Source organism: Melanerpes formicivorus, unplaced genomic scaffold (genome assembly GCF_026170545.1).
Source record: "Melanerpes formicivorus ecotype bairdi unplaced genomic scaffold, bMelFor1.0.p_v2 SCAF_40, whole genome shotgun sequence".
NCBI classification, from domain to species: domain Eukaryota; kingdom Metazoa; phylum Chordata; class Aves; order Piciformes; family Picidae; genus Melanerpes; species Melanerpes formicivorus.
This window is the reverse complement of record NW_027142392.1, coordinates 6,011,472-6,036,022: the sequence shown is the minus strand read 5'-3', so window position 1 is coordinate 6,036,022 and position 24,551 is coordinate 6,011,472. Positions and strand designations below refer to the sequence as shown.

The window sequence follows — 24,551 nt, the reverse complement described above, 5'->3', positions numbered from 1 at the left end:
AAAAATGCCCTGTCTCAGCTGAGCTCTCAGAGGCATCAGATGAGGGCAAAAGAAACCATCAGGACCTGGAGAACATAGTCAGAAAGCCTAAGCAGATCTGCAAGCATAAGCACTCAGCTGCAGAAAAAGGCTCCAGTTGGTCTGCAGACACACATGCCACCCACTCTGCAGCACTCACCCTGCATTAACAAATGCCAGTGACCTCATATTCAACCCACTGCAGACTTCTGAAAGCTTGAAACTTATGTGTTCCCAGAAAACTATCAGTCTTCCTGGCATTTAAGAGGTCCAGAGGGTCTTGTCTGACCTGGACAAGAGTCATGCAGTCTCAGTGTGCAGTGAGATGCAACTTGGTTCTTTAATCTGCAGAAAAGGAGTCTGAAGGGAAACCTCACTCACAAATACCTGAAAGGAGGGTGGAGGCAGGTGGGGGATCAGTCTCTTCACTCAAGCAACAAGTGAAAAGACAAGACAAAATGGCCTCAAGTTGCACCAGAGGAAGTTTAGATTGGATATTAGAAAATTTTGCACTGAAAGGGTTTCCAAACACTGGGATGGGTAGTTGATTCACCACCCCTGAAGTTCTTGAAAATGTAAGTGCAAAGCCGTGGTGCAAAGGACATGGTTTAGCACTAACCTGGCAGAGAGAGAATGGACTTGATGATCTTAAACAATTCTAAGATTATATCAGCACATAATAGAGGAAATGGGAGCAATTCCTAGAGCAGCTCTGCTAAGATATGGGCAGCAAGACGGAGGGAAGAACAGCAAAGCAGCACACAGCTAAACAATGCAGGAAGGCTAACATGCAAGGTGAAGCACCTGCGAGGTTTTGAAATGAGTTACTCAAGGCTCCAAAATACAAATGTGCTTTCATGATGTTTTCAGGGGCTTTACTTCTAACTTTTGATTAAGTAGCCCATGTTTTGTTCCTTTTAATAAATAGTATTTATTTGCATCTATTTGACATTGCCACAGAAAGAACAATGGAGGAGAGTTGATGGGGTGCTTGGTACCATGGTTTAGTTGTTTAGGTGGGTTGGATTGGTTGATGGGTTGGACATGATGATCTTGAAGGGCTCTTCCAACCTGGTTTATTCTGTTCTATTCTATTCACTTTGAGATGTAGCTTCCAGGTTTTACCTGAAATAGGCAATAGAGAGCAGGTTTCCCTACCTTGCTTCACCAACAGTGAAAGAATTGCAACTTGTACCTCCTCACTTCATTGGTGCAGTTAGGACACATATGGTTAGCAAAGCTTAGTCACAGCTTTCTCCTTACCTCCCCTCCCCCATCAGAAAGGTGTGTACTAGGGGAGTTGCTTGTTATACCACTTTTCAGTGTGCAGATTGTAGTCATCCATTCTGCTCCAGCCAGAACACTTGTGCACAAAATAGGCACAAAAGTGCACACTGGTAAATTTTAAAATGCCTTTTAGAAGGTGACATTTCTCAAGGACTTCTTTCATACCTGAAATCTGCTGTCTAGCCAGTTGACTTGTGCAAGATTTTAAGGAGCAACAGAAGCATACTAAACACTTCTAACTTTTCTCCATGACTAAGACCATTATTGGTAATTCTTATTATCTTGTTTCCTCAGTTACTTTTTAAAGCAAAGCTTGTGCCACAACTTGTACCACAACTTCATCAAAATTTCTATTTTTCTCAGCAGGCACGACCTAATCAGATAGCCTCCCACCCCTTCCCACCAAAGTTGTAAAACACTGCTCCCTGTATGCACAGGGAACAAGGCTCAGGCACAGAACTTGATGTTTTCACTCATCTGTCACAAGGTAAGAAATCCATGAATCCCAATGAATTCAGGCATACTACAGAAGATGGAAAGGGTTTTCACTGAAGCTCTGAGCTGCACATAAGCAGCAGACTCCCCTCTTCCTTTCCAACAGACATTAAACTCTCCTTCTTCATTAAAGTGGTGTTGTCTTCCACTCCATATTTACCATACCCCCTTCAGAGGAATTCCAATGTAAATACACACAGTAAGTGTACCAAAAAAATGGAATTTGAGATGGAATGTTAACTAAGAATTTTCACACTAGCTCAATTAACAGGACTTTTTTTTTCCAGTTATATGCAACAAGTATGAGGTATGAGGATCTTTACTTCCCCCTCACCCCCAACTGTAGGAAGTAAAAGTATTTCTGCCAGAAACACAAATTTACCAATACAAGTAAGTGATTAAATCAGTGCCTTATGTTGACATCAGCCTTTGTAAGAAAGCAGCAATATACACCACTCTTGTGTAGGGATAACACTGCTGGTAGCCAGTGCAGGGTCTCACGTAAATGGCCACAGCAGCACAGGAAGCTGCAAGTGACAGTGACAAGAAATCCACTTTAGCATTCAGCTGTAACTTGTGCTCTGCTGTAGTATACTCTGCCACAAGTACATTCAGAGTTACAGATCATCCATAACAAGTAATTTTCTTCTGCACAGGCAAAGATGATCTCCTATGGAAAACTCAAGTACTTATAAATAGCTTTAGAAAAAGACAAAAGCAGACATTCTTTATCAGGCAGGAAGCAAGGGGTTCTTTAAAACTGTTTAATTACATGTTTCAGGTAAGCACAGACAATACAGTAGATTTCCCACCACTGAGTATTTACATTCTTTTCTCTAGGCTTGAGCTGTTCATTAGAGTGTTTTTCAATCAACATCTTTGCTCAATCACTTTTGCTGCAAAGAAGGGTGCTGGAATAAAACTATTGCAGGAAACATCATTCCGTCAAGGCATGATTTTCTGTGGATTTTTTCCTCTTTTAAGAACCACCTACTAGTAGTTCAAGATATCTGGGGGGAATCCTGGCTTCTGAGATGACCTGAAGAATGCACTGAAACCAAGCAGTGTGTTGAAGTCCTAGAAATACTTAATACCAATATGTATGTTGTTGAGATGAAACTCTCATTTTCACTGTCACTGCCACTGATGTCTGGTTTCTGTTAGGACAGTTTTACACCAATTTTGTTTTGTTCCTTTTTCATTAGCCTTTGGGCCTCTTTCTCCATTTTCTTTCGTTGCTGTTCTGCTGCTCTTTTTTCCCTTTCTGCCATCTTCTGTTGTCTGTAAATAAAGAGAACATGAATTGCTAAATAACAGGAATCCAATTTCCAGCATGGTCATACCTTAAATTCCTATCAAAAAAACCAGATTAATATAACTAATAGAAACAGAGCTTTATTCTACTGAATGAAGTTAAGCCCAGAACAGTTATTCTTGTACTGTGCTGAAGTCTTTTTTCAGATTCATGTAGTCTTAGGCAGTAGTATTCAGTTATTTTACAGCCTAAAAGCTATTCCATTCTCAAAGACTCAGAGTAAGTGAATCAAAGTGTAGGACAGTTGAGGCCTAGAGCTATTTACAAAAAAAGAACAAATCTCCCTAATGTTTTTGAGTAGCAGCATTAGCTGTCTTTTCAAATACAGACCAAACAGTTCAGCTTGTCTAGAACACTGACTTATGTCCCTCCCTTTCCCTCAGCAGGGGCATCAGCAGTTATCCTCTTTGTAAAGCAAATACTACAAACATCTTCCTCATGATCAGACAAAATGATAACCTCTAATACCCTCTTTCACATGTTCAGGATGTGTTGTACTCTATTGTTCAGTACATATATAAACAGTAGCCTTTAAGGAAATAATGTAGTCTTCTTCAGTTGTGTATCCTTTTAGCATTATTTCTTATCACTGCTATAAAACCCCAGACATCACTATCTGCTAGCTCATCTACTAGCTGTCTACAGAAATAGGCTTCAGATTTCAACAGATACATAACTGACTAGAGCAAAGGGGGGAGGGGGGAGGAACCCCACACAACAAAAATCCACTCATTTTACTGCCCAGCTGCAGCTACAAAACTTCACTGAGTGACACAAGGGTAGCAACTAGATCCATACTCCTGCATTCACACTCCAGGTGGCACATTGCTGTGTTGTAGTAGTAGAATGGCTTAAGGAAGTCACTTCTGCTTTGGAGTCAGTTAATTAGATATGGAAAGTAATAAATAAATCTAAGTTGCTTTCAAGAGGACTTTAAAAATTTAGCTTAGTTAACTTGAAAAGGAAGTGTAACAACTATTCAGTAAGAATAAAGAGTTACTTAGTAAAAGAATAAAGAATGTTAATAGGCAAGGCAGTATGGCATTAACTTTCAATGTATCTAAGTAACCTGTGCACACCTACTTAAGTGCGTCAAACACTTCTCTACAAGATTCCATCTATGGACAAACTGGGTATACAAAACTTACAAATGTGTGAGGTACAAAGACTATACATTATCTTTTTATTGGAAAACACAGGGACTGTATTTAAATAGCTTCATGGTTTCCCTTGATTGAATATTAATGGCTAGAAGCTTTCCGATGCTACATTAAGCTGCTCTGCTGTCTGCCACAGAAGAATGAAATTAGTCACTCACATCAGCGTCTACATTCCAAGTTAATGGGAGCTCTGAGGATGGGTTTTCTTTTGAGATTGTGACCCACTATTCCACCAGAAATTCAGACAGTTGACATTACTGTCAATCTAGCATATACAGGGCAATAATAATTGCCTGTTTACAGTAGATTTTATTATATTCCCCACACCTCTGAACTTATGCAGAAGGAAGCAGTATGCACACCAGCCACGTGTTAAAAAGCAGAGTTCCAAATAGCCACAGGAGGTGTTAATCAATGCTGCTATTCATTTGCAATTTAAAATGAGGAAAAGTCCTATCAGACCATGTTTCCCTCCCATAGGGAAAGAGAAAAAATACCAACAACAAACAAACAACCCCCCCCAAAACTCCACCACAAAACTAACAACCACCAACCAAACAAAAAACCGGCACAGAACTCTTCTGCCAAGAGAAGTAGTTTCCATGCCCTCTGCTGGCCAAGTCATTTTATTGGACTTCACCTCAGACAAATTGGTCACCAAAAAATATAAACAAGTAGAATCACAGAATCAATGTGTTGGAAAAGACCTCAAAGATCATCAAGTCCAACCTGTCACCCAACACCTCATGACTACTAAACTATGGCACCAAGTGGCACAGCCAATCCCCTCTCGAGCACCTCCAGGGACAGTGACTCCACCACCTCCCTGGGCAGCCCATTCCAACAGCTAACAACTCTCTCTGTGAAGAACTTTCTCCTCACCTCGAGCCTAAACTTCCCCTGGTGCAGTCTGAAACTGTGTCCTCTTGTTCTGGTGCTGGTTGCCTGGGAGAAGAGACCAACCCCCTCCTGGCAACAGTAGCTGAGCACAAGGTGATTATCTTCCTACTGCTTGTTTACTTGGCCATTATTCAAAACATGGATCTCTATTCCACACTTCCTGTATGTTTTCCACATAAAGCTGCTACCTTTCAGATCCAAAAGGGTTTCATTTCACAATAAAGTTAGAGCCTATGATGAACTGAAGCTGTCTCTGACTCACTTTTCTAGGTTCCAGAACAAGGAATTCAGCAGAGTCCAGATGGAATGATACAAGTTGTTTAAATTTGGAAAGTATTACTTCCTGATGTCAACCTTGCTTTGCATTCCTAACACAAGTTATGCCCCCAAAAAAGCTGAATTGAATTGCTTAGAAGAACACAAATTAGAAGAATTATAATCCAAAGTCTGTTAGCAGACATTCTTATTCCAGTATGTTTTTTATTTAGTGTATACCTTGTTAATAGCTATAATAAGAATGATTTCATATCATTTGGGTTTCACTTCACAACTAAACATGCACCACCACTTAACTTAACTGTTCCCACTGGAAAAGCACATCACTGGTATTGCTAAGTCTGAAAAGGCCAGTTATCCACAATTTGCAGAAGAAATCAAGTTCTAACTAACTTCAATTAACTGAAAATCCAGCTTATTATCCACTGTACCAATTCATCACCCCCTGGAAAATTTCAGTGCATCCCAGGAGAGAACCTGCTGAGAACTGGGTGAAAAACAAGTAAGACCACAGAACTTCTCAGGCACTAGTAACCTATTCCTCAGCACTGTCTTTCATCAAGCTTTGATTCCAGGAAACTCTTGGCTTACTATACATGCTTATTTCAGCTGTTAGACACATGCATTAAGTCACCCAAGAGGCCACAGGATGCAGTCCTCTCTGCTACTTAGCAAGCCACAGCCCTGACCAATTCTGCACAATTGGTCAGCACTCCATTAGTACACAAAAATTATTCCAGCCTGAGAACCTAACTGAGCACCAACAGGTACCCAGGCAGAGACAGATAAGGGAGATCCTTTTTCTGCACACTTATTTTAATTTCAGTAAGAACTGCTGGAGTACAGTCAGCATTAACACTCTGGAGGGCAAGGGGGAGACCCTGTCCCCCATTTAGCAGTCTAAAATCTTCAAAGCATTTTGTAGACCATGATGTAGCATTGAAAGAGACTCCAAGTCACTTTGCTACAGTCTGCTGAAAATAGAGCCAGGCCTGTCAAGTACTGTACTTAAGTTTTATATTAAATGTCAAGTGTTAGCTATACCACAGATGTCTACTGCAAGAGCAACTGTAAATCCAAAAGGTTTTTCCTTATCAATCTTGCTGAAAATCAGCCAGCACTTTCCCCAATTAAAGACAAATGCTGTCATTTGATGTGTCACAAATAAAACAGAGACTTTACTTCACACATCTGGGATATAGTGTACACAATGATCAGTCGTACTGAGATGGCCATTCATAGCTGGCCAAGTGGTATGTAATAGAGACAGTGACAGTTCTGATCCTGTTCCTTCTATTTAGTTGAATTCTTTGGACACACACACACCCCCCTTTTAAAACAAGTAAAATTTGATACTTCCTAGTAAGGCCAGGGAGGAATTGTAAGAAAAATTAACTACTTGAGCTGAAGCCTTGCAGTAATAAATATGGCAGGCTGGAACCTTTAGAACAGCTTCAACCAAAAAGATGACACTTCAGAAACAGTTTGTGGAGAAATCCCTCTGCTTTCACCTTATAGGAGATATCCCTAAGTATTCAAAACCTAGCAGATAAAATACTTTGGACCACTCTGGAAATATCCATTACACAAATTTTACACACCAAAAAATAAACTGGTATGTGTACACACCAGATTGCTTTCAGTGCCTAATTACAATAAAATAAGCCCTTAGGAAAGCTTGAACATTCTTTTTTTCATACTCCTAAAAACATCTGTAATAGAATAGAGTAAGGACTAAGTCAAGTAAAATGCTGTTAGCAAAAGCCATTGTTTCACTTCTCATTAAAAAGTGCATCATCTTTTATTTTCTTTGTCTGATACATTACAGATTAAGCCTCAGAAAACTGCACTTCAGAGCAGTTGCTGAGCTTATTGATATTCTTTACAGGAAAAGATACTATCCCTGGAACAAAAACAGCCTAAAGGCACATCATTCATACCACACAGCTTGCACTTCTCTGCTACATTACTGAAAGAGTTGAAACAGTTTCAGTACTGAAGTACAAAAAAAAAAAAAAAAAGGCCCACAAAAAATCCAACCAACCAACAACAACAAAACAAACATAAAAGCCTAATCAAACAGAAACAACACCAAAATCCAAACAAACAAAACCCAAACCACAACCCGTGGATGCTGACCAGAATGTACACACACAGGTACCTGACTGAGTCAGCAAAAATATTTGCATTACAACCCTATTCTCACACATTAAGCTCCTGAAGATCAAGACTGACAGAATGAGAATTGGTTTACTTCATTTTCTATCATTAAGGCATCAAAAGTGTGCTGGTGAATTCCTTCTTATTGTGCTAGTTAGGGGGGAAGAAAAGGTCTCTTCTTCCAAATAGTTGACTAGAATCCTCCTTTTTTTTAAATACACCTTTTTTCTTTTAAAGCTTCAAAGTTCTGATCTAGTTGAGGATGGCCCTGCTTACTGCAGAGGGCACTGGACTAGATGACCTTCAGAGGTCCCATCCAACCCAGACCATTCCATGATTTCTGAATACATTGCATCCTTATTTCATATTACCACTACTGTCCCACCATATACCTGTGATTTTTGTGAGGAGAATGAGAGCAGTTTAGGAAGCTGCAGCCATCTGAGGCAGACTATCTAATGATGTAGAAAGCAATCAGAAGTTTGATAAATGCTGAAATGAAGCAGGGTAACATAAATCACTAACAATTCAAATGACTGTGGGTGATTAATTTAAACTCAACCTCGACCTGACCCTTCATACTCCTTCCCTACATTATCAAAAGGAAAAAAGAGAACACAAATGAAATAGAATAGAATAAAACCAAACCAGGTTGGAAGAGACCTTCAAGATCATCGTGTCCAACCCGTCAACGAATCCAACCCACCTAAACAACTAACCCATGGCACCAAGCACCCCATCAAGTCTCCTCCTGAACACCTCCAATGACGGCGACTCCACCACCTCCCAAAGCAGCCCATTCCAATGGGCAATCACTCTTTCTGTATAGAACTTCCTCCTAACATCCAACCTGAACCTCCCCTGGTGCAGCCTGAGACTGTGTCTTCTTGTTCTGGTACTGGCTGCCTGGGAGAAGAGACCAACACCCACCTGTCTACAACCTCCCTTCAGGTAGTTGTAGAGAGCAATAAGGTCACCCCTGAGTCTCCTCTTCTCCAGGCTAAGCAATCCCAGCTCCCTCAGTCTTTCCTCACAGGGCTTGTGTTCCAAACCCCTCACCAACAAGACGAAGTATCTACACTAACTTTGTGCAAGACACTGATTTTACACTCAAGCCTTATCAGCTAGTTTAGTAAAGTTTGCCAGAAGACCACAGATCACTCCCAGGATTCACCTTTTATCGTGGTCTCTCCTGAACTATTTTTAGTTTAAAACACATGGTTATGATCCTTTTTAAGGACATCCAGTGGTATTTTACTTAAATTGAAACATGTTATTTGCACATAACTAATTGTTGGGACTGGGGAGGTGGGCAGAGGCAGTGTTTCTTTTCCCAGTGCTCCAGTGATTCTCAGATTTCCCTTATCTCCTCTATTAAACTGATCAGGTATAAGACGCATTCTACCAAGTACCAGTTATATAGAGGTTAGGTGCATATAAATAATGTGTCTTAATTGTTTAACAATTCTTAGCACTTACAAGAAAGGTGTTACAACAAACAAATCTGTATTTCATTCTTTAACATATAAAAAGTTCACATGGTTTGACATTCTTTTCAGTTACCTAAGAACTTCTTCTGCCTGCCAGGCAGCATCTTCCTCTTCTTCCCAGGCATTAGTATTTTCTTGCCAAGTATCCAAGTCTCCCAGTTCAGGCTGAAATAAAAGAAAAGAAGCTCTAGGCACATGGGGAAAATAGATAAAACATTTTTTTAACCTTGATGCTTCAGATTTCCAGACATATTTGAGATATAACAGTGCTTCACAGCTACACATTTCCCCTGCCCAGTACTGACTTTTTCCAGTTATTTTTTGGAAGGTTTTCCTGATTCTGTTGTTGGTTAGAAAGGGAAGAGAAGAGAGCAGGGAGAGCAGGGACTGGAGTACAGATGAAATGAACAGATGCTGCAAGAGATTTCTGGAAGTTACATGGACAAACCAACATGTACATCCATGTGTTTGTGTGTCCAGTACCACTTGAGTGTTGCTTTTACTTCACTAAAAGTAGTTCCCTGAATAATTTTCATTATGGATGGTCTAAGGAAGTGGTATGACTATTCTGACCATGACTTTCTGTCTAGAATCTTCTGTGCACTGTGTTAATCAAAGCAGCAGCACTGTCGAAAAACACAGAGGAGAGACAGCTTTTCCTTCTAAACAGTTTGGTTGTTAGGTTAACTACACTAATTTAAAGACTAAAGAGCAAAAATTAGGAAGCTGTTAGAAGGCAATTCCTACAGAAAGGAAGCAAGCAGCAGAAAGCTAAAAAGGAGACCAGGTTAAAGCAAAGGTAACCAAAAAAAACCCCAAACCCAATCCATGAAAAAACCCAACCCATGAAATCCCAAACCATCACATAAAAAAAGCCTACTACTCTTTTGCTAGGAACTTACTGTGTAGAATTCAGAAAAGGTATTGCCCTTTGTTTCAGAAGACTTGCAAAGATATAAGCATGTGGAAGATTTTTACATCTATTACTGATCTGGTTAATTTTCTCAGTAGAATAAATTAGTTAAAATTGGATTAACTACTTCATTGCTTTGAACCAAATACTCAAGTTTGAAACAATTTACATTATTCTACAACTATTTCTCTTGCTCCCTACAATGGGGCTCTTAGGCACACTACTCCTTGTCCAGAGAATGACAGTGAGGCTGGTGAGAGGTCTCAAGCACAAGCCCTCTAAGGAGAGGCTGAGAGAGCTGGGATTGTTTAGCCTGGAGAAGAGGAGGCTCAGGGGAGACCTTACTGCTGTCTACAACTACCTGAAGGGAGGTTGTAGCCAGGTGGGGGTTGGTCTCTTCTCCCAGGCAATCAGTACCAGAACAAGAGGACTCAGTCTCAAGCTGCATCGGGGGAAGTTTCGGCTTGAGGTAAGGAGAAAGTTCGTCACAGAGAGAGTTGTTAGCCGCTGGAACAGACTGCCCAGGGAGGTGATGGAGTCACCATCCCTGGAGGTGTTCAAGAGGGGACTGGACGTGGCACTTGGTGCCATGGTTTTGTAGTCATGTGGTCTTGGGTGACAGGTTGGACTTGATGATATTTGAGGTCTTTTCCATCCTTACTGATTCTATGATTTAACTGTCAAAAACAAGATCAATACTTGAAGCATACTTACAGACTGGTGAATAAAAGGAATATCTTGGGTAGCTGCTAATCTGCTAGAGAATCCTGCATTTCCCTCTGGAATCCCAAAATTTAAAGGCTCTCGTTTTTTAATAACTATCTGAAAACAAGAAAGCAACAAAAAGTGGTAAGTCAAAGCACAGATTCCTTGGTATACCTTCAAAACCAGAATTATAGCTATACAACACTGCACTGTGTCTCGGATATGCTTGGATTTGGGAAGCCACACAAACTGATACACAAGAGAAGCTAAACGCAAGACAGAAGAACTCTTTCCTCTCCCACTAGCTTTTTCTTAGATCACATGGAAACCTATGACCAAGACAGAGAACGGCACAAAGAATTACAGATCAAATAACCACATCTCCCAGTACTATAAATTATGTGACATATTCCATGAAGAAATACTGCTTCTACAATGGGTCACTGTAAGACACTGCTCTTGAGGACTGTGCTGTTTGCACAGCTATACTGCTTTAGAATGAGCTCTCTTAACATCTTCAACAGCACATATGTGCAGACAATTTGTATTTCAATAGTTGCAGTGTAATTCACTATAATGTCAACTGGTAAAGCCCTGTACTGATCTGGCTGAAAACCCATACTTATCCTAAAAGGTTTATTAGCAAATATAACATAGTTGCCAAGATCATGTATCCCTTTCTTGGCTTGATCTCAAGATAGGAATTCACTCATTTGGTCTAGCCTACTTTAAGTCTCTGCTGCTTCCAGAAGAGATAGGTTCAGAGCTCCATTGGCTGCACAAATACTACTACCAATGCAAGAAAGGAAACAGGACTAGATCATCTTACTTAGGAACAACAGACTATGTTACTTGACTGAAGCTCCATTTCTAAACATTGTAAATATGAGTCATAACCTGAGTACATTCCACCTCAGATCTTAGGGTTTATATTAAACCCAGATTTGGTGGAAATACAAATGCAAATTAGATTTAAGAGAGGTAATAAAGTCAAGTTAGCAGGAATGTTCTTTACAGTGCTTGCACTCATCCCTAGATAGATACTGAAACTGAATCCTGTATACAGTTTTCAAACAGCATGGACTTAAGTTTTGATCTGAACCTGAAGCTCTTTCTTTCAGGCAAAAATGCCATTAGGTATAAAGGAGAAATCTATCTCTCCCCAGTCTTTCTCTGCTCTGCAGGTTTGGGGAGATCAAAATTCTTAGAAGAATTTAGTCCACAGAATACTGCAGATCATGATTATAAACTGACCCCAGTATCACATCCAGTTCACAGGACCACATGGAGATTCACAGTTGGAAGGGGCTTCAGAGGTAATCCAACCTCCTCCTCAAAGCATGGTCAACTCAGAGGCTGATGAAGGTACTCAGGGCTTATTCATTTGGCTTTGAAAATGTACAGAGATGAAGCCTGAACAACCTTTCTGGTAACCTGTTCTAGTACTTGATCCTTCTGTTGTCTCAAAGTCCTCTAAGTACTCAGCTGGAAGACTTCCATAGAACCAAAACTTGCAATTACCATTAGTTTAAATATTTACAGTGTTGATGCTCTTGTGGATATGCCCTTCTGTCTTGTCTCCACAGTAAAAACAGGTATTTGAAGAACAAACTGTTTTGACATAATTGACCTCCAATTCCAGCCTTCCCAGTACAACTTTGTGTAACAAGTAACCATTCTTTTCTGAACCAACAGTGTTGCTACATCAAACTCTAGTAAAACACAGGACACGAAAGGTTATCACATCAGAATAATAAGCTCAAGTATCCAAGTGCAGTGGTTCCACTTTCAGTATTGAAGTGACTTAAGGGTTCTTCACATGATATGTGCCAGAGCCTTCAGACCATGAAATTATTCATAAGTTTCTAATAATATCAACGTTACAAACAAACATTAATTAGCATCATATTAGATCTCAATGAGTCAGTATTCTTAATTGGACATGTTAGACTACACGTCTGCATCATTTTCATGTCAACAGGGACAGTTTAATTTTACCAGCAGCACTTCCCATAAGTTGCCTAATTTACATACACTCCATAAACAGAGCTGAAAGTGCAATACTTACTTTTTGAGTTTTTCTTATAGTTGGTGTCATGTCTTTGAAATAATCAGGTTCCATTTGTTCCAAAGGATTTTGCTGAGCAGCCACACTACCATTGCCACCTTCAATCTTCACGCTGGTAGGTGCATCTTCATCCCATGAAGACCAATCTTCTACTTCAGGCTTAATAGAACAATATGGTACAAGTTAGTATTATCTGCAAACAAAAAAATGTCCTTTTGTATTTTGCTAAGATATATCCTTGATATTATCTAGCATATATAATTATATGGTATGATTCTCAGATATATACCAATCCTGTTGTAGGACTGGTATAATCACTCTGATAAGTGATTATCTGTTAAGTCACCTACCACTTACTTAAGCAATTACCTGTTTAGGAACAGATGAGTAATCCACTGTGGTTGGCAAAGTTATTTGGTCTCCACTTAACTTTCGCCCTCTTCCAGACCTGAAAGAAAAATGTAGGATTCCTCCAAGCTCTGAAAACATGAGCACTAAGTTTAAAAAAAACAAAAAGGAAGTCTGAGAACAGCACTACTGAAAAAGTCATGGCTAAAATATCAAGAGCTTAAACTTAGTATTAACTACTGCCATTAAAAATCTGCTAAAAAAAAAGGGAATTTTATCATGAGCTTAAAGTAGCATTCAAGGGACTTTCAACAGTGCCATTTACTTTTCAAACTGCACTGGAAATAGAGAAGCAACTTTAAGAGAATGGACAAAATCAACTCAACTATTTGCATAGTCAGTTAAAGATTTTAGATTGTCAGTGTTCATTGAAGCAAACATGATGGATCTACATTTGTAAGATAATCATTTCTACTGCAAACTGAAAAAAATCTTTCTGCCTGTCTTAGAGGTCAAGCTGTCTGCTGCTTGATTTGAAAGTCTCTCTAAAGGTCTTCTTCCCTCAAAGTTTAAACAGAGGTAGTACAAGATTAGACAAGTCAGTTGCTTCTGCTCAATACACACTTCTACTTAAAAGAATAGTTTCAGTGCAAGCATTTCAGCAACTAAATCAACTATTTTTAATTGAAAACAATGACTAATGCACTGCAAACAAACCACTTAGCTATTTGTTTCATAACAAAAATAACAATAATAACTAAAATACACTTAGTTGGCATTCATTGTATTTTAAAACTTCATAACACCAGGAAATGAATTTCAGGCTCACACTCATATTTTCCCCTAAGGATTGTGAGCTCCTATAGCAAGACAGTCATGCAATTGACTTTATGTAGCTTTGAAAAGTTTTATTTATTACTACTGATGAGAGTAAAATTGGGAAGCTGCAATATGGTGTTTGTTTCCATTGCTTTTACCATTATAGATCTATCATCAACTCAGAATAGCTGAATTGCTTGTAAAACTATTTCTGCTGCAGGCTGGTAGGTGTTTAGATGTATTTTTTCCTAATTTAAGTCCAGTAGATTCTTCCTTCTGAAAGCTCAGATGCTACCATCAAATTTTGGAGCTTTATATAATTAATTCTAGCTCCTTTAGAAACTGGTCCTTTAAGCTGAAAAGCAACACAGTTTAGGGGTAGAGGAAGGGAAAAACACTGTTCCCTGAAACACATTAGAGACAAATCTGACTAGATTTAGTTGGTATCTCTAAAAGAAACATCCTTCTTCAGACCTGTACAATATGCAGTAGCAGTCTAAACCACCACCTCTGCAATTTCATATATGACCTGAAAGGCTCCAGTAAGCGGCTTACAACATTCACCTAGCCAAAACAATTACACTGATAAGGGTAAAGGTGGGAGGAAATGGCTTTTGTCAGAAAACATGGAAAAGAACATGCTATACAGAGCAGCACTGAGGAAGGCTACATATCTCTACTTCTTATCCTACACAGGGGAAAACATGCTTTTAGGAACAGTTGCTTCACAAGCATCACTACAGATATCGATCACCGTTCTGAACATCAAATGTCTCAAGAAATCTTGGTTTTGATCTTCTCACTAATTAGCAGCACCCAGACTTCTCCACTAGAGAAGATAACAAGAGCTTTTAAAGAGAATGAAGTTTCACCTCTTTATCTTTTACTTCCTAGAACACAGCAGATTCAGGCAGGCTGTTTATCAACAAAAATTTAACTAAGGGGATGACTAATATCACAGGTAGGTTTTATGCTGACTAGAAAGATGCATGATCTCTGCAGGCACTTGTTTAAATGAAAGCTAGTGTAAACTATATAAAATATTAACTACTAGCCCATATCCATTGAATTAAAATGCACATTTAATTAGATCACATTTGCTGGTTATCAGGCATACCCATATGCAGGGGTGCATTACAGGAAAACAAAATTTTGTAAGCTATGCTTTGCAGCTGACACTGGACAGGAAAAACATCTGTAGTTAACAGACTGAATTAATCTGATCCACTGACTTATGTGAATGACTTTGAATTTTCATTCTTTCAACTACTTGCTCTTCACAGAAGAAAAGTTTTTCCTACTTTTTACTCACAAGCACTTACTCATTTCAAGGATTTAGTTCATTTAAAAAGTTGAGAAGCAGAGAAACATACTGTTAGTTACACCTAGCAAACAATTACCTGTGTCTAAAAGATATCTTAACACTTAAAGAGATTAATAATATAGAAGGCATATAGAATATATAGAAGATGGGTAATATAGGAGCTATCATCAACTCAGTGTTTTTACTTTGTGGAACTTGAACAGCAAGTATTCTTAATTTAAGTTTGGAGTTCAAATCACAGTGCTAAGGTTGAGATACATAGATACATATATATAGTTGCATGCAGCATTAAAATATGTCTTTTTAAAGTGCAGCTGTATCTGTAGTGAATTTATTAATCAGTTGAGATCTTCCTCTTATTATTGAAATAAATAAAGGTGACTGAGAAATAAACAGCTGTTTTTTCTCTACCACATTCTGTATATGCTTTAACCTCACTAGCAAAACAGTGGTCATCATACACAAAAGCAGAATACATTTCTCTAGATTGCTATTTATGCAAAACAACATTCTGCAAGAGTGGCAAGAAGCAACAGCATTGACATGACAGCACAAAGCCAAAAAGATAATCTCTTGCTGCACTCTTGAGTTCTACTATTACACAACCATAACTCCTGAGGTTTTTTTGAATGCTTCCAGCATTCTAGTGTGAATACACTACAGAGGTTTGCATTCTGAAGTAACATCCAGGTTAAAGAATGCAATTGACTTAGTTTTGATCTGTCTTGATTGTTTTGAAATTAGTAAAACCAGAACAGGGAAAAGCTGTGAGTGGGTGCTGGGAGAAGGAAAGGAGTGCACAAACCCACAATTCCAACCAAAAAGGTAACCCAATTAAGTAAGATTTGTTTACCTGCATATTAACTTTTTAATGAAAGAAAGCACTGCTGCCAGGCAAGTACAGATTTTAAAGAGTCGAAACTGTGTTATGGCCATGGTGAGAAACCCTTCCTGCAAAAGAAAAAAAAGTCAAATGTAGAGGATTATACAGCTTTACACAGTTCTGAAATTTAATTTCCTCACTTGCTCATAAGCGAGGAGCATTCTCTGAAACTGTATTAATGCAAGATAAGAGAGGAGGTATCTGGACCAAAGATACTACCTACCTACTATCAGGGCACTTCACTCATGTATACAATACAAGTACCTAATGTATAGGGCTTTTAAAGATCAAAGATAAAGTCAGTTAAAGATCTTTTTAAAAAGAGAATTGTGGGTAATCAGCTGCATTGACTGTACAGCTGAACTGTTTTAGGCACTAATAACAGCACTGAACGCTCACTGAATAGTTGTCAGCAAGAAGCTCATGCTTCAGCAGATCTTGTACGTACAAATTATAAATTTAGACTTTAAAACAAAACCTGTAACTAGACATTTAAATTTAGGTCCCATTTTGATGGCAATGTATGGTGAGAACAAACGTTGTTCATTTTAGAACCAGTGTCCCTGAAAAATCATCAGCAAAGAGAGACTGCTCATCCTGTGTGCAGTATAGCATCAATCAACCCCTAGACCTAGCAATGCTCCTATGCCAGACTGGATTGTACTAACAAACTCAGCCAAGGAAAAGTTACTCTTTGGCTGAAGCCACTTATCTTGGTAGCTATTCTTCAATGTCAATTTGATAATCTAGAGAATTTAAGTATTGCATTATTCCAGAACATTTCCTCAAAGAGGTGCAAACCAAGTTAGAATAATCTGCTGTAATCCAAAAATTGCTTTTCTCTCTTCCACAGATGAACATTTCAGAGTAAAGAAAAAGAGGCTAAGCTTCAAAAACAGCTTTTAATTATATATATCTACACTTAAAACAACATTTTTTGTTGCAAGTTTAACATACCTCCTGGTGAGAAGAGAAGGCAGACCTGTGACATTTTCCTCAGGCCATGGATTCCATGGAAGAACAGCTTGTTTTCAATTATGCTATGGCATTTAAATCACATTTTATATTCCAGGCTTTAAGTTAGGAAGAGTCAGGAAGGTGGATCATTAGGTAGGCTGCTCCAATACTGCCCTGAGGATTTTATTAAAAAGTACACAATGGGATTTGTGAGCTTCATGGAGCTTACTTTTTATTGGTGCTCATTTGCTAGATCATCTAACTACTATTAAACACTGCAGTAATATAGTACTAGAAATACTGCCTCACATACAGCCCAGGTCAGGAATTTCTGCTACTGAAAAATAATACAAAGTGGTTATTAAACAAACGGGTCCCTTTACTATAAAACTGAAGGCTTAACTCAAGTGGTAACCATCAAAGTACAGGCCTCACCACTAAGCTGCAGCTCAGGAGAATGGCCTCATAGGCTATGATTCACCTCTACTTCAGCACTAGCATTGTACTAATCTCATTTCATGGGAGACATAATGTAGAAAACCTTATACAAGAGTATTAATTGGGTTCCTCCTCTAAAAGGAATAGCAAACAGTCAAATTTCCCACAAAGAACACCACGGACACTGTCCAATGCATTTAGCTTTTAAAGATAGGACTACCATTTCATATTGTGCCTGAGAACTTTCTGACCTTTTGAAATAAGCAATTCTGAAAATATTTAAGTAACAAGAAAATGCATCCATCAAGAATTTGAAAGATTCACAAACATTGGAAGTTAGTGGGGGGAAAAACAAACTGTGGGTAAGAACTAAATACAGTTCTCTGTTCTAAAGATTGAATTTAGTGCAAACTAATTCTGAATTGGCAAAAGAAATTGTTACTTTTAAAAGAGGCAACCTGGGATTTGAGGCATCAAGAGCAAGTGGTCTACTGAAATAAGAATAAAGGTAAGACCACTCTGAAAGTAAGCTTGTTTAGAAGCTCACTCCACCCCTCTATCAGAATTCACTCTTGCAGAAACCTGGGGGACAGGAGGGAATGCACAGGAAAGTACTCAATGTTAAAAAGAGTAAAGCCATTTTCCCCACTGTTTAGCCTGCCTAACTGACACACTCCAGTGAGATCATAAATTAAACCACAAAGTACTGATTCAAAACATTGGTTTAGGAAATCACAGCAATTCGAAAACCTCCACAGGCTCAGTATCATTTGTGCCAAATTTCAAGGGAAAGTTTACTACCTAAATGCAGAACTACAATAAAAACAACAATCAAGTGGATCAGTTAGGTGTACATATATAGGTAGGTGTACATATACATGTGTAACATCAGTTTTTCAACTTCTCTCCTTCTCCCTACATATCAAATTGTATGTTACACTGTCTTCCCAATATAAAGTTAACTAAAATTAGAATCCACAAGAAGTCTGGCTTGCAAGATTGTGAACTCCATTGCTGACAAGTTAGCCACCAGAAGTTAATTGATTTTTCATAGGACATTCCTGTATGTGAGGGACTACACTTCCAATATCACCATTACGCCTGTTTGGCAGGGCTCAATAGCTACTGTCATTCCCCATAACAATCAGATAACTTGTTCCTCTCCACTTTGTGTCATGCAAGAATTGCAGTTATGAGAGATACACACACACAATCACATAACCTAATTGTGTTGCAGCTGTATTCCATGTCAACTGTGGCAGCTGTTTTGCCTGCTCCTTCTGAACTTTGATGGTAGTCTTCCAATAAGGTTAAGCTCTGCACACTATCAACAGTCAGATGCACTACCCAAATTTCAGCAACAACACCTCCGTCTTTCAAAAGTAGTTTGATCAGTGTGCCTAGTTTTTATAATGCTAATATAAGACATGAAGCATTTATATATGCATCAATTTTAGCAATATGCTAGAAGCTGTTTAAAACAGAATCTTGAACCATTTACTGCCTCAAGATTATGACAAGACAAGCATTCTCCCCAAAGTCTTAGAAGAATTTGTATTGTCACTCTAAGGACAGCACTACCCATAAAGAAAAGTGAAAGGTTAGCTAAAGGTTTTGAGTTTTGTTGGTGCCTTTGAGGGGAGGAAGGGGCGTATTAGGTTTGGGGGGTTTTAAAGTTATTATTTACCTTTGAGAAAATAAATTAATTTTATATTCTGAAGCAGTTTTTATGAGTACAAATGCACTGGAACCTTAGTGTTTCCTGAAGTCACCACAAACCTAATTCACCCAATACCATTACACTAAACTTAGGAGTTCATTCTTTTCTTGACTGTCTGGATTAAGCACAAAAAAGGAGACAGCCTATGTATTTTCTTTATCTCATGAACAGGAACAAATACTGAGCTGTGTAAAACTAAAGGGCAGGGCCACGACACTCATTCCTCCTTTTCTTTCTCTTAAGACTTTCCCTGATATTCAACCCCCAAAGGAACTACAGTTAAATCAGCAGCCAACTACAACACAGGAGGGCACAGTGACATCCTATAAAGTAGAGGTGCTCTAGAATAATCAAACATTTCTTAACAGATGAAGGCAAAGGTGAAACACCAGGCTAGAATGAAGTAATAAACCTCATAGCTGTCTGTCAGCCTGATACACCATTGTGCATACCACACCTCACGCCTCAGCTTCCAGTTTGTAAAATGGGGTAGAGCTTTCATTCACATAGTGAGATTGCTTCTAAAATACTACATTTATCAGACTTACTATTGACTGAACTTTCAGGTTCCATTACAGCAGATATAAATAAGCAAATGCATCAGGACATGAATTCTAATTAATTTAATTCTAGCAGCCAATGCAACAATTTTGTAACTGATACCACATTTAGATGGAGTTTGACGTTGTGTGGCTCATACTGCATGCTATTAGCAAAAAACTGCAGCAGCTGCTCACATGGAAGATGAGAACACAAACGATTAAGCACAGCAGCAGCAAAATGTTAAACACACTGGAGTCAAGACAGAAGAATGATGTAACTAATCTCCAAAAACATATTATGGATCCATAAAAGAAATACAGTGAAAGGAGGGAAAGTTGAGAAGTTTATTGAACTGAAACATTTTACATTGCTTGCAGCCCTGGCCTTGTTAAAACTCCTGTCACCACTGACTTCACTGACACTAACCAGCAAATTGTCCATGGCATGCACAGTCTGTTTGAGTAAGTAAACTATGGTGCAATAAGCAAGACTCTCACTGGCCAGTGCCGTACAACGACCACACTGTCATCTGAAAAAGCATTTCATATGTAATAGCACAAGCACTACTTCAATAGTATTTCAAGGGACAGACGTAATTCTAAAGTCAAGTCACTTTGTGGCACCAAAATTGCTTCAAAGACTTGTTTTCTCCGACTAAACTCATCTCCTTTCACTGAAAAAGATGTCAAAACACTCATAGAGCATCCATCCTGCCCTCCTCCGTTCCTTTACAATTCCAAACGATCTGTACTTTGTAGTTTTCTTTAGATACCATCTTCAAAATAGAACCAGTATGCTTTCACTAGAGCAGCTGATAAAACCCTAGCAAGTACTCTATGATCAGTCCAAAGTTTCAGTGGTAATAGTAGGATTTCTTAAAAGTTCATTGTGTACAACTTTTGCCAAAGTAGTGGTCACATCGACCTAAAGATGCCCAAGTTTATAGTATGTGGAATCTCATGAAGAATAGTAGAGAGTACTTGAAAAATCTGCTTATTTTCAAGCACAAAACCCCTTCTCCTAATTATATACAAGATGTACAAAAGCATTCTCTAATTTTAACGAGGCAGCATAATGATTCAGGAACAGCAACCAGTCTGGTACTGAAAGACCCAACATCTCCTGCATTTCAAAGAGAGCAACTATGATTCTGTAGCCTAATGAGGAGGTTCTAGCCCCCTCTCCTTGGTTGAATTTTATGATTGGTTTTGGTTGGTTGTTTTCTTTTTGATCACTTCATACAGAAACATAATATTGGGAACACTGAAGGAAGAAGGAAAAAGAAAAGAAAAAAGAAAATAAACAAACACATAAATACACACAAAAACCAACAAAAAACCAAAACCAAACCACAAACTAAAAACAAGACCATGATTTTAATAGTTTGATAAACAGATCAAATGACAGCAGGTATGAGCACTGAAAGCATATCATGGCATTAAAGGAGCAGAATCCAAAGGGGAGATTTCAAGACATCTCACTGTAGGTAGGTGGGTTGGGGAATGTCTGCAATGGGTACTATAGTTTCAACAGTAATGCTGTCACTTACAGCCCAAGCACACCAACTGGGCAGCTTTGAGGTAGCTGGGAGTGAAGACTACTCTTGCCTATGATTTATGGGAGTGAGTGAAAACCGCTCACATTCAGGATGAGATTTCAAGACTACCAGGAGCTGCACAAGACATCAAAATCAAAGAAGGTATGTTTGTCTCTTAACTAGAGGCAGTAAAAAAGCAGTGCACATTGGTAATTCCTAACTTATATACAGAATCATAGAATTAATAAGGTTGGAAAAGACCTCAGAGATCATCAAGTCCAACCTGCCACCCAACACCTCATGGCTAACTAAACAACTTTCAACTTTTTTTTTTAAACATGCTACTTCTGGAGACATAAAAAATTCTATAGTAATACCCTCTTCTCATGCCTACCTCTCCAGGAAAATGAACATGGTTCCAATCTTGTTAATGTGAGCTCTTGAAGCTTTACGTTCTGAATCTGAGTAAGTTCTAATTTTCAAATCAATGTTAGTTAAAATAGACTGATCACAATCATTCTTTGACAACCCCTTACCTATATATGCCACTGCCTTCTAAAAATCAGCACACAGAATATGAAGTCATGCAACCCCATGATATTGCTACTTTGCTCACATTTACAAGAAGTCTTTGACATAGTGAATTAGTATTCATGTAACTCCCTTTTCAACACTGGACACAGAATCAGAGCTCAAGAAACACCAGTTCTGTTCCAGTTCTTATTAGTCATCCTGGACTTAAGTTACCTGCAGCTACACAGAAAGACAGAGATGACAAATTAACACACCCTGTTAATACAACAGAATCTTCTTGTGGCATATGCTGTCTCAACAAGTATCACAAACTATTTACAGACAAGACACATGACAAGACATGGTGTGCAAGATGGCTTGAAGAAGTCACTACCAGGCACCTTCATGTTTCCAGAGTATTCATAAGGACTACAGAGCAGAAAGATGCACTGATTTTCATTAGATGCACAACTGGGGCACTTCCATTGTGAATTCATGACCATGAAACAGTGCCCCACCGTTCTACAGAACAGTCGAGGCTCGAGTGATATTAGAGGCTGCACAACAGTCAGATAGTAGCACTTAAGTTTTTTGTGACCTGTGAAGAGATCCTTGTATCTTCCAAGGTGTACTAAGCAACTTGCACAGTAACATTCATGCAATTTGTCGCTCAGCAAGAACAAATAAAAATTTCAGACTATGTAACCCCACGCAGTCTAGTCCTATAGAATCTCTACAAAAAAAAACACAAAAAAACTTAAATCCCGCCAGTTCTGACGGGACGCACCCACTCCTCCCCATCTTTTCCACAACGTGTCAGCTCCCCCGCTGCCCAAGCGCTGCCTGTCTACACGTCAGTCACTTCACGTTCTTCCCAGGGCGCGAGGTTTTCCCCGCACCTCCCCCCTACAAGGTAACCGGACCCGCCCCGCTGAGACGCCTCTCTGTCCCGGGGCAGCCAGGCCGGCCTGCCGCTGGGCGAGGCGGCGGCCACAAAGCCCTAGGGCCGGGGCATCCCAGGCACGGAGGGGCACGGGGCAGGTGTCAGTAAGGGAGAACCGCGAGGGCCTCCCTCCCGGCGGGAAGGCGCCAAGGCTAAGATCCCTACCTAGCCGCGCCGAGGCGGAAGTGGGCACCCAGCAGCGAAGGAAACAGCCCTCCCCGCTCACCTGCCCCAAGGATTGCGGGGGGCTTTAGAGAAAGCACGGGGCGCCAGGAGCCGAAGCGGCCGCTCCCGCAGCCTCCGCCCTCGCCGGCCGCCCCTCATTCAAAGCCGGGCGCGCACCGCTGCGCCGCTGCCTCCCGCGCCGCCATCTCGGCCTCCTGTCACCCGGGAGACGGGCCCGCCCCTTCCGGCCGCGCTCCTTCCCCTCGCGTCACCAATCGGCGTTCGCCTCTGTGCCTGCGGCTCCCGCCCTGGGCTCGTGGGCCAACGGCTGCCAACGCTCGGCACAGTAGCACAGGCGCGGCGAGCTGCCCGCCGGTAGCAGCTCCTCCCCTCCTCCTGAGGTCTCGCTACAGCACTGAGGAGGGTTTGAGCCAGGTCTTTGTCACTTCGGGAAAGTGTGATTAGAAAACAACGGTCTTTAGTGTTGTCAGGATGCTTAATATGTGGTTGTAAAGGTATTGCTGTGTGCTTAGCTAGATGATGAGCTGTAAATTTGGAAGCTGTTAAAAAAGGAAAAATCGCTGAAGTAGCTTCTGAGCGAGTAGAGTCTCAGCTGGCAGTGGGTGTCTCTGTACGTCCAAATGCTTTTAAAAGTGCTTATACATGTTCACTGGCTGGCCGCCTGGTACAGTGTGGTCATTCCTCACAGGGAGGCCTAGTCAACTTCTAAGCTGTAAAGTCCCTTCATCTGAAAAAAAAAAAAAAAAACACACCAAAAACACCTGACTTCTAGGAAGCATATAATACACCAAAAAGTCATATTTGACCGTGTGAAAGGGTGCACACTCAAAGCAATTTGAGTCACCAAAAGAGGCCAAAGAGCAGCAGTGACTGCATTGATCTTCCTGACCTCAAAGCAGACCGCAGGAGTTTGACTCTCTACTGGACTGGGCACTTTTCATTCTTCTCCTCAGAATGATCGTGGGGGTCTGTCTCCTTTAGCATCTACCTGTGAGGCACTGACCTTCACATTGGAGCCTGGACAGCCAATGGGACCTTCGGGAGGGCAGAACCTGTAGTAAGCCTAGAGGAATACCTGCCTCAAACTGAATGAGTTTCTGGTTTGTTCAGTGCTATGAAGAACTTGGAGATGCTAATATGTGATTGATGCTGAGAAATTTCCTGGGGAGATGATCCTCAGTTCTTTTTGTGACCAGCATCAGCTCCTTCCTAGCGTGTTTCTGTATTTAATGCTGATGCATTAACATACAGAATCGATTCTGGGAGTAGGTACCAGAACCCAGTTTTCTCTGTTAGTGAGTGAGCTAACCAAGAGGCTACAGAATCAAACTTCCTTTTGCTATGTATATATATAATCTATAAGAGATAGCAATCAAAGAATGGAAATGAGGAAGCAAAATAAGTACTCTTTTCCCCCCCATTCTTTATGAAGTTTTGCTGTTTATCTCATGATAGTGAGGAAGCTTTTTTAAGTCATCTTTATCACTGCAGCAGGTAGCAGGCAGAAACCAGGCACAGATAATTTTCTGATCTTTATTCAACAAAGTCTTTGA

The 24,551-nt window shown here is 39.9% G+C and overlaps 1 protein-coding gene across 4 annotated transcripts; it reads right to left on the bottom strand.

Moving 5' to 3' along the window:
• Nucleotides 1-2,524: 2,524 nt before the first annotated feature.
• Nucleotides 2,525-23,213, bottom strand: EBAG9 (estrogen receptor binding site associated antigen 9). Of its 4 annotated transcripts, XM_068158654.1 has the most exons (8): nt 23,039-23,213; nt 17,119-17,292; nt 16,132-16,229; nt 13,157-13,235; nt 12,788-12,946; nt 10,729-10,836; nt 9,175-9,266; nt 2,525-3,081 (listed from the first exon to the last, which is right to left on the bottom strand). In XM_068158654.1, the coding sequence occupies exons 3-8, from the start codon at nt 16,212-16,214 to the stop codon at nt 2,961-2,963; spliced, it is 642 nt and encodes a 213-aa protein (XP_068014755.1). In that variant the 5' UTR covers nt 16,215-16,229; nt 17,119-17,292; nt 23,039-23,213; the 3' UTR covers nt 2,525-2,960. The 4 variants fall into 4 exon arrangements, with proteins under 4 accessions (XP_068014755.1, XP_068014759.1, XP_068014756.1 ...); XM_068158658.1 differs by lacking the exon at nt 9,175-9,266; XM_068158655.1 differs by lacking the exon at nt 17,119-17,292.
• Nucleotides 23,214-24,551: the final 1,338 nt, after the last annotated feature.

Excerpts from the sequence above, each read along its gene's own strand:
- EBAG9 (XM_068158654.1), bottom strand. The coding sequence starts at position 16,214 with ATGGCCATAACACAGTTTCGACTCTTTAAAATCTGTACTTGCCTGGCA. Across the intron at positions 9,267-10,728 it reads TTCCTTTTATTCACCAGTCT|CCTGAACTGGGAGACTTGGA; the intron begins GTAAGTATGCTT and ends CTTTTATTTCAG. Across the intron at positions 3,082-9,174 it reads CAGGCAGAAGAAGTTCTTAG|ACAACAGAAGATGGCAGAAA; the intron begins GTAACTGAAAAG and ends CTTTATTTACAG.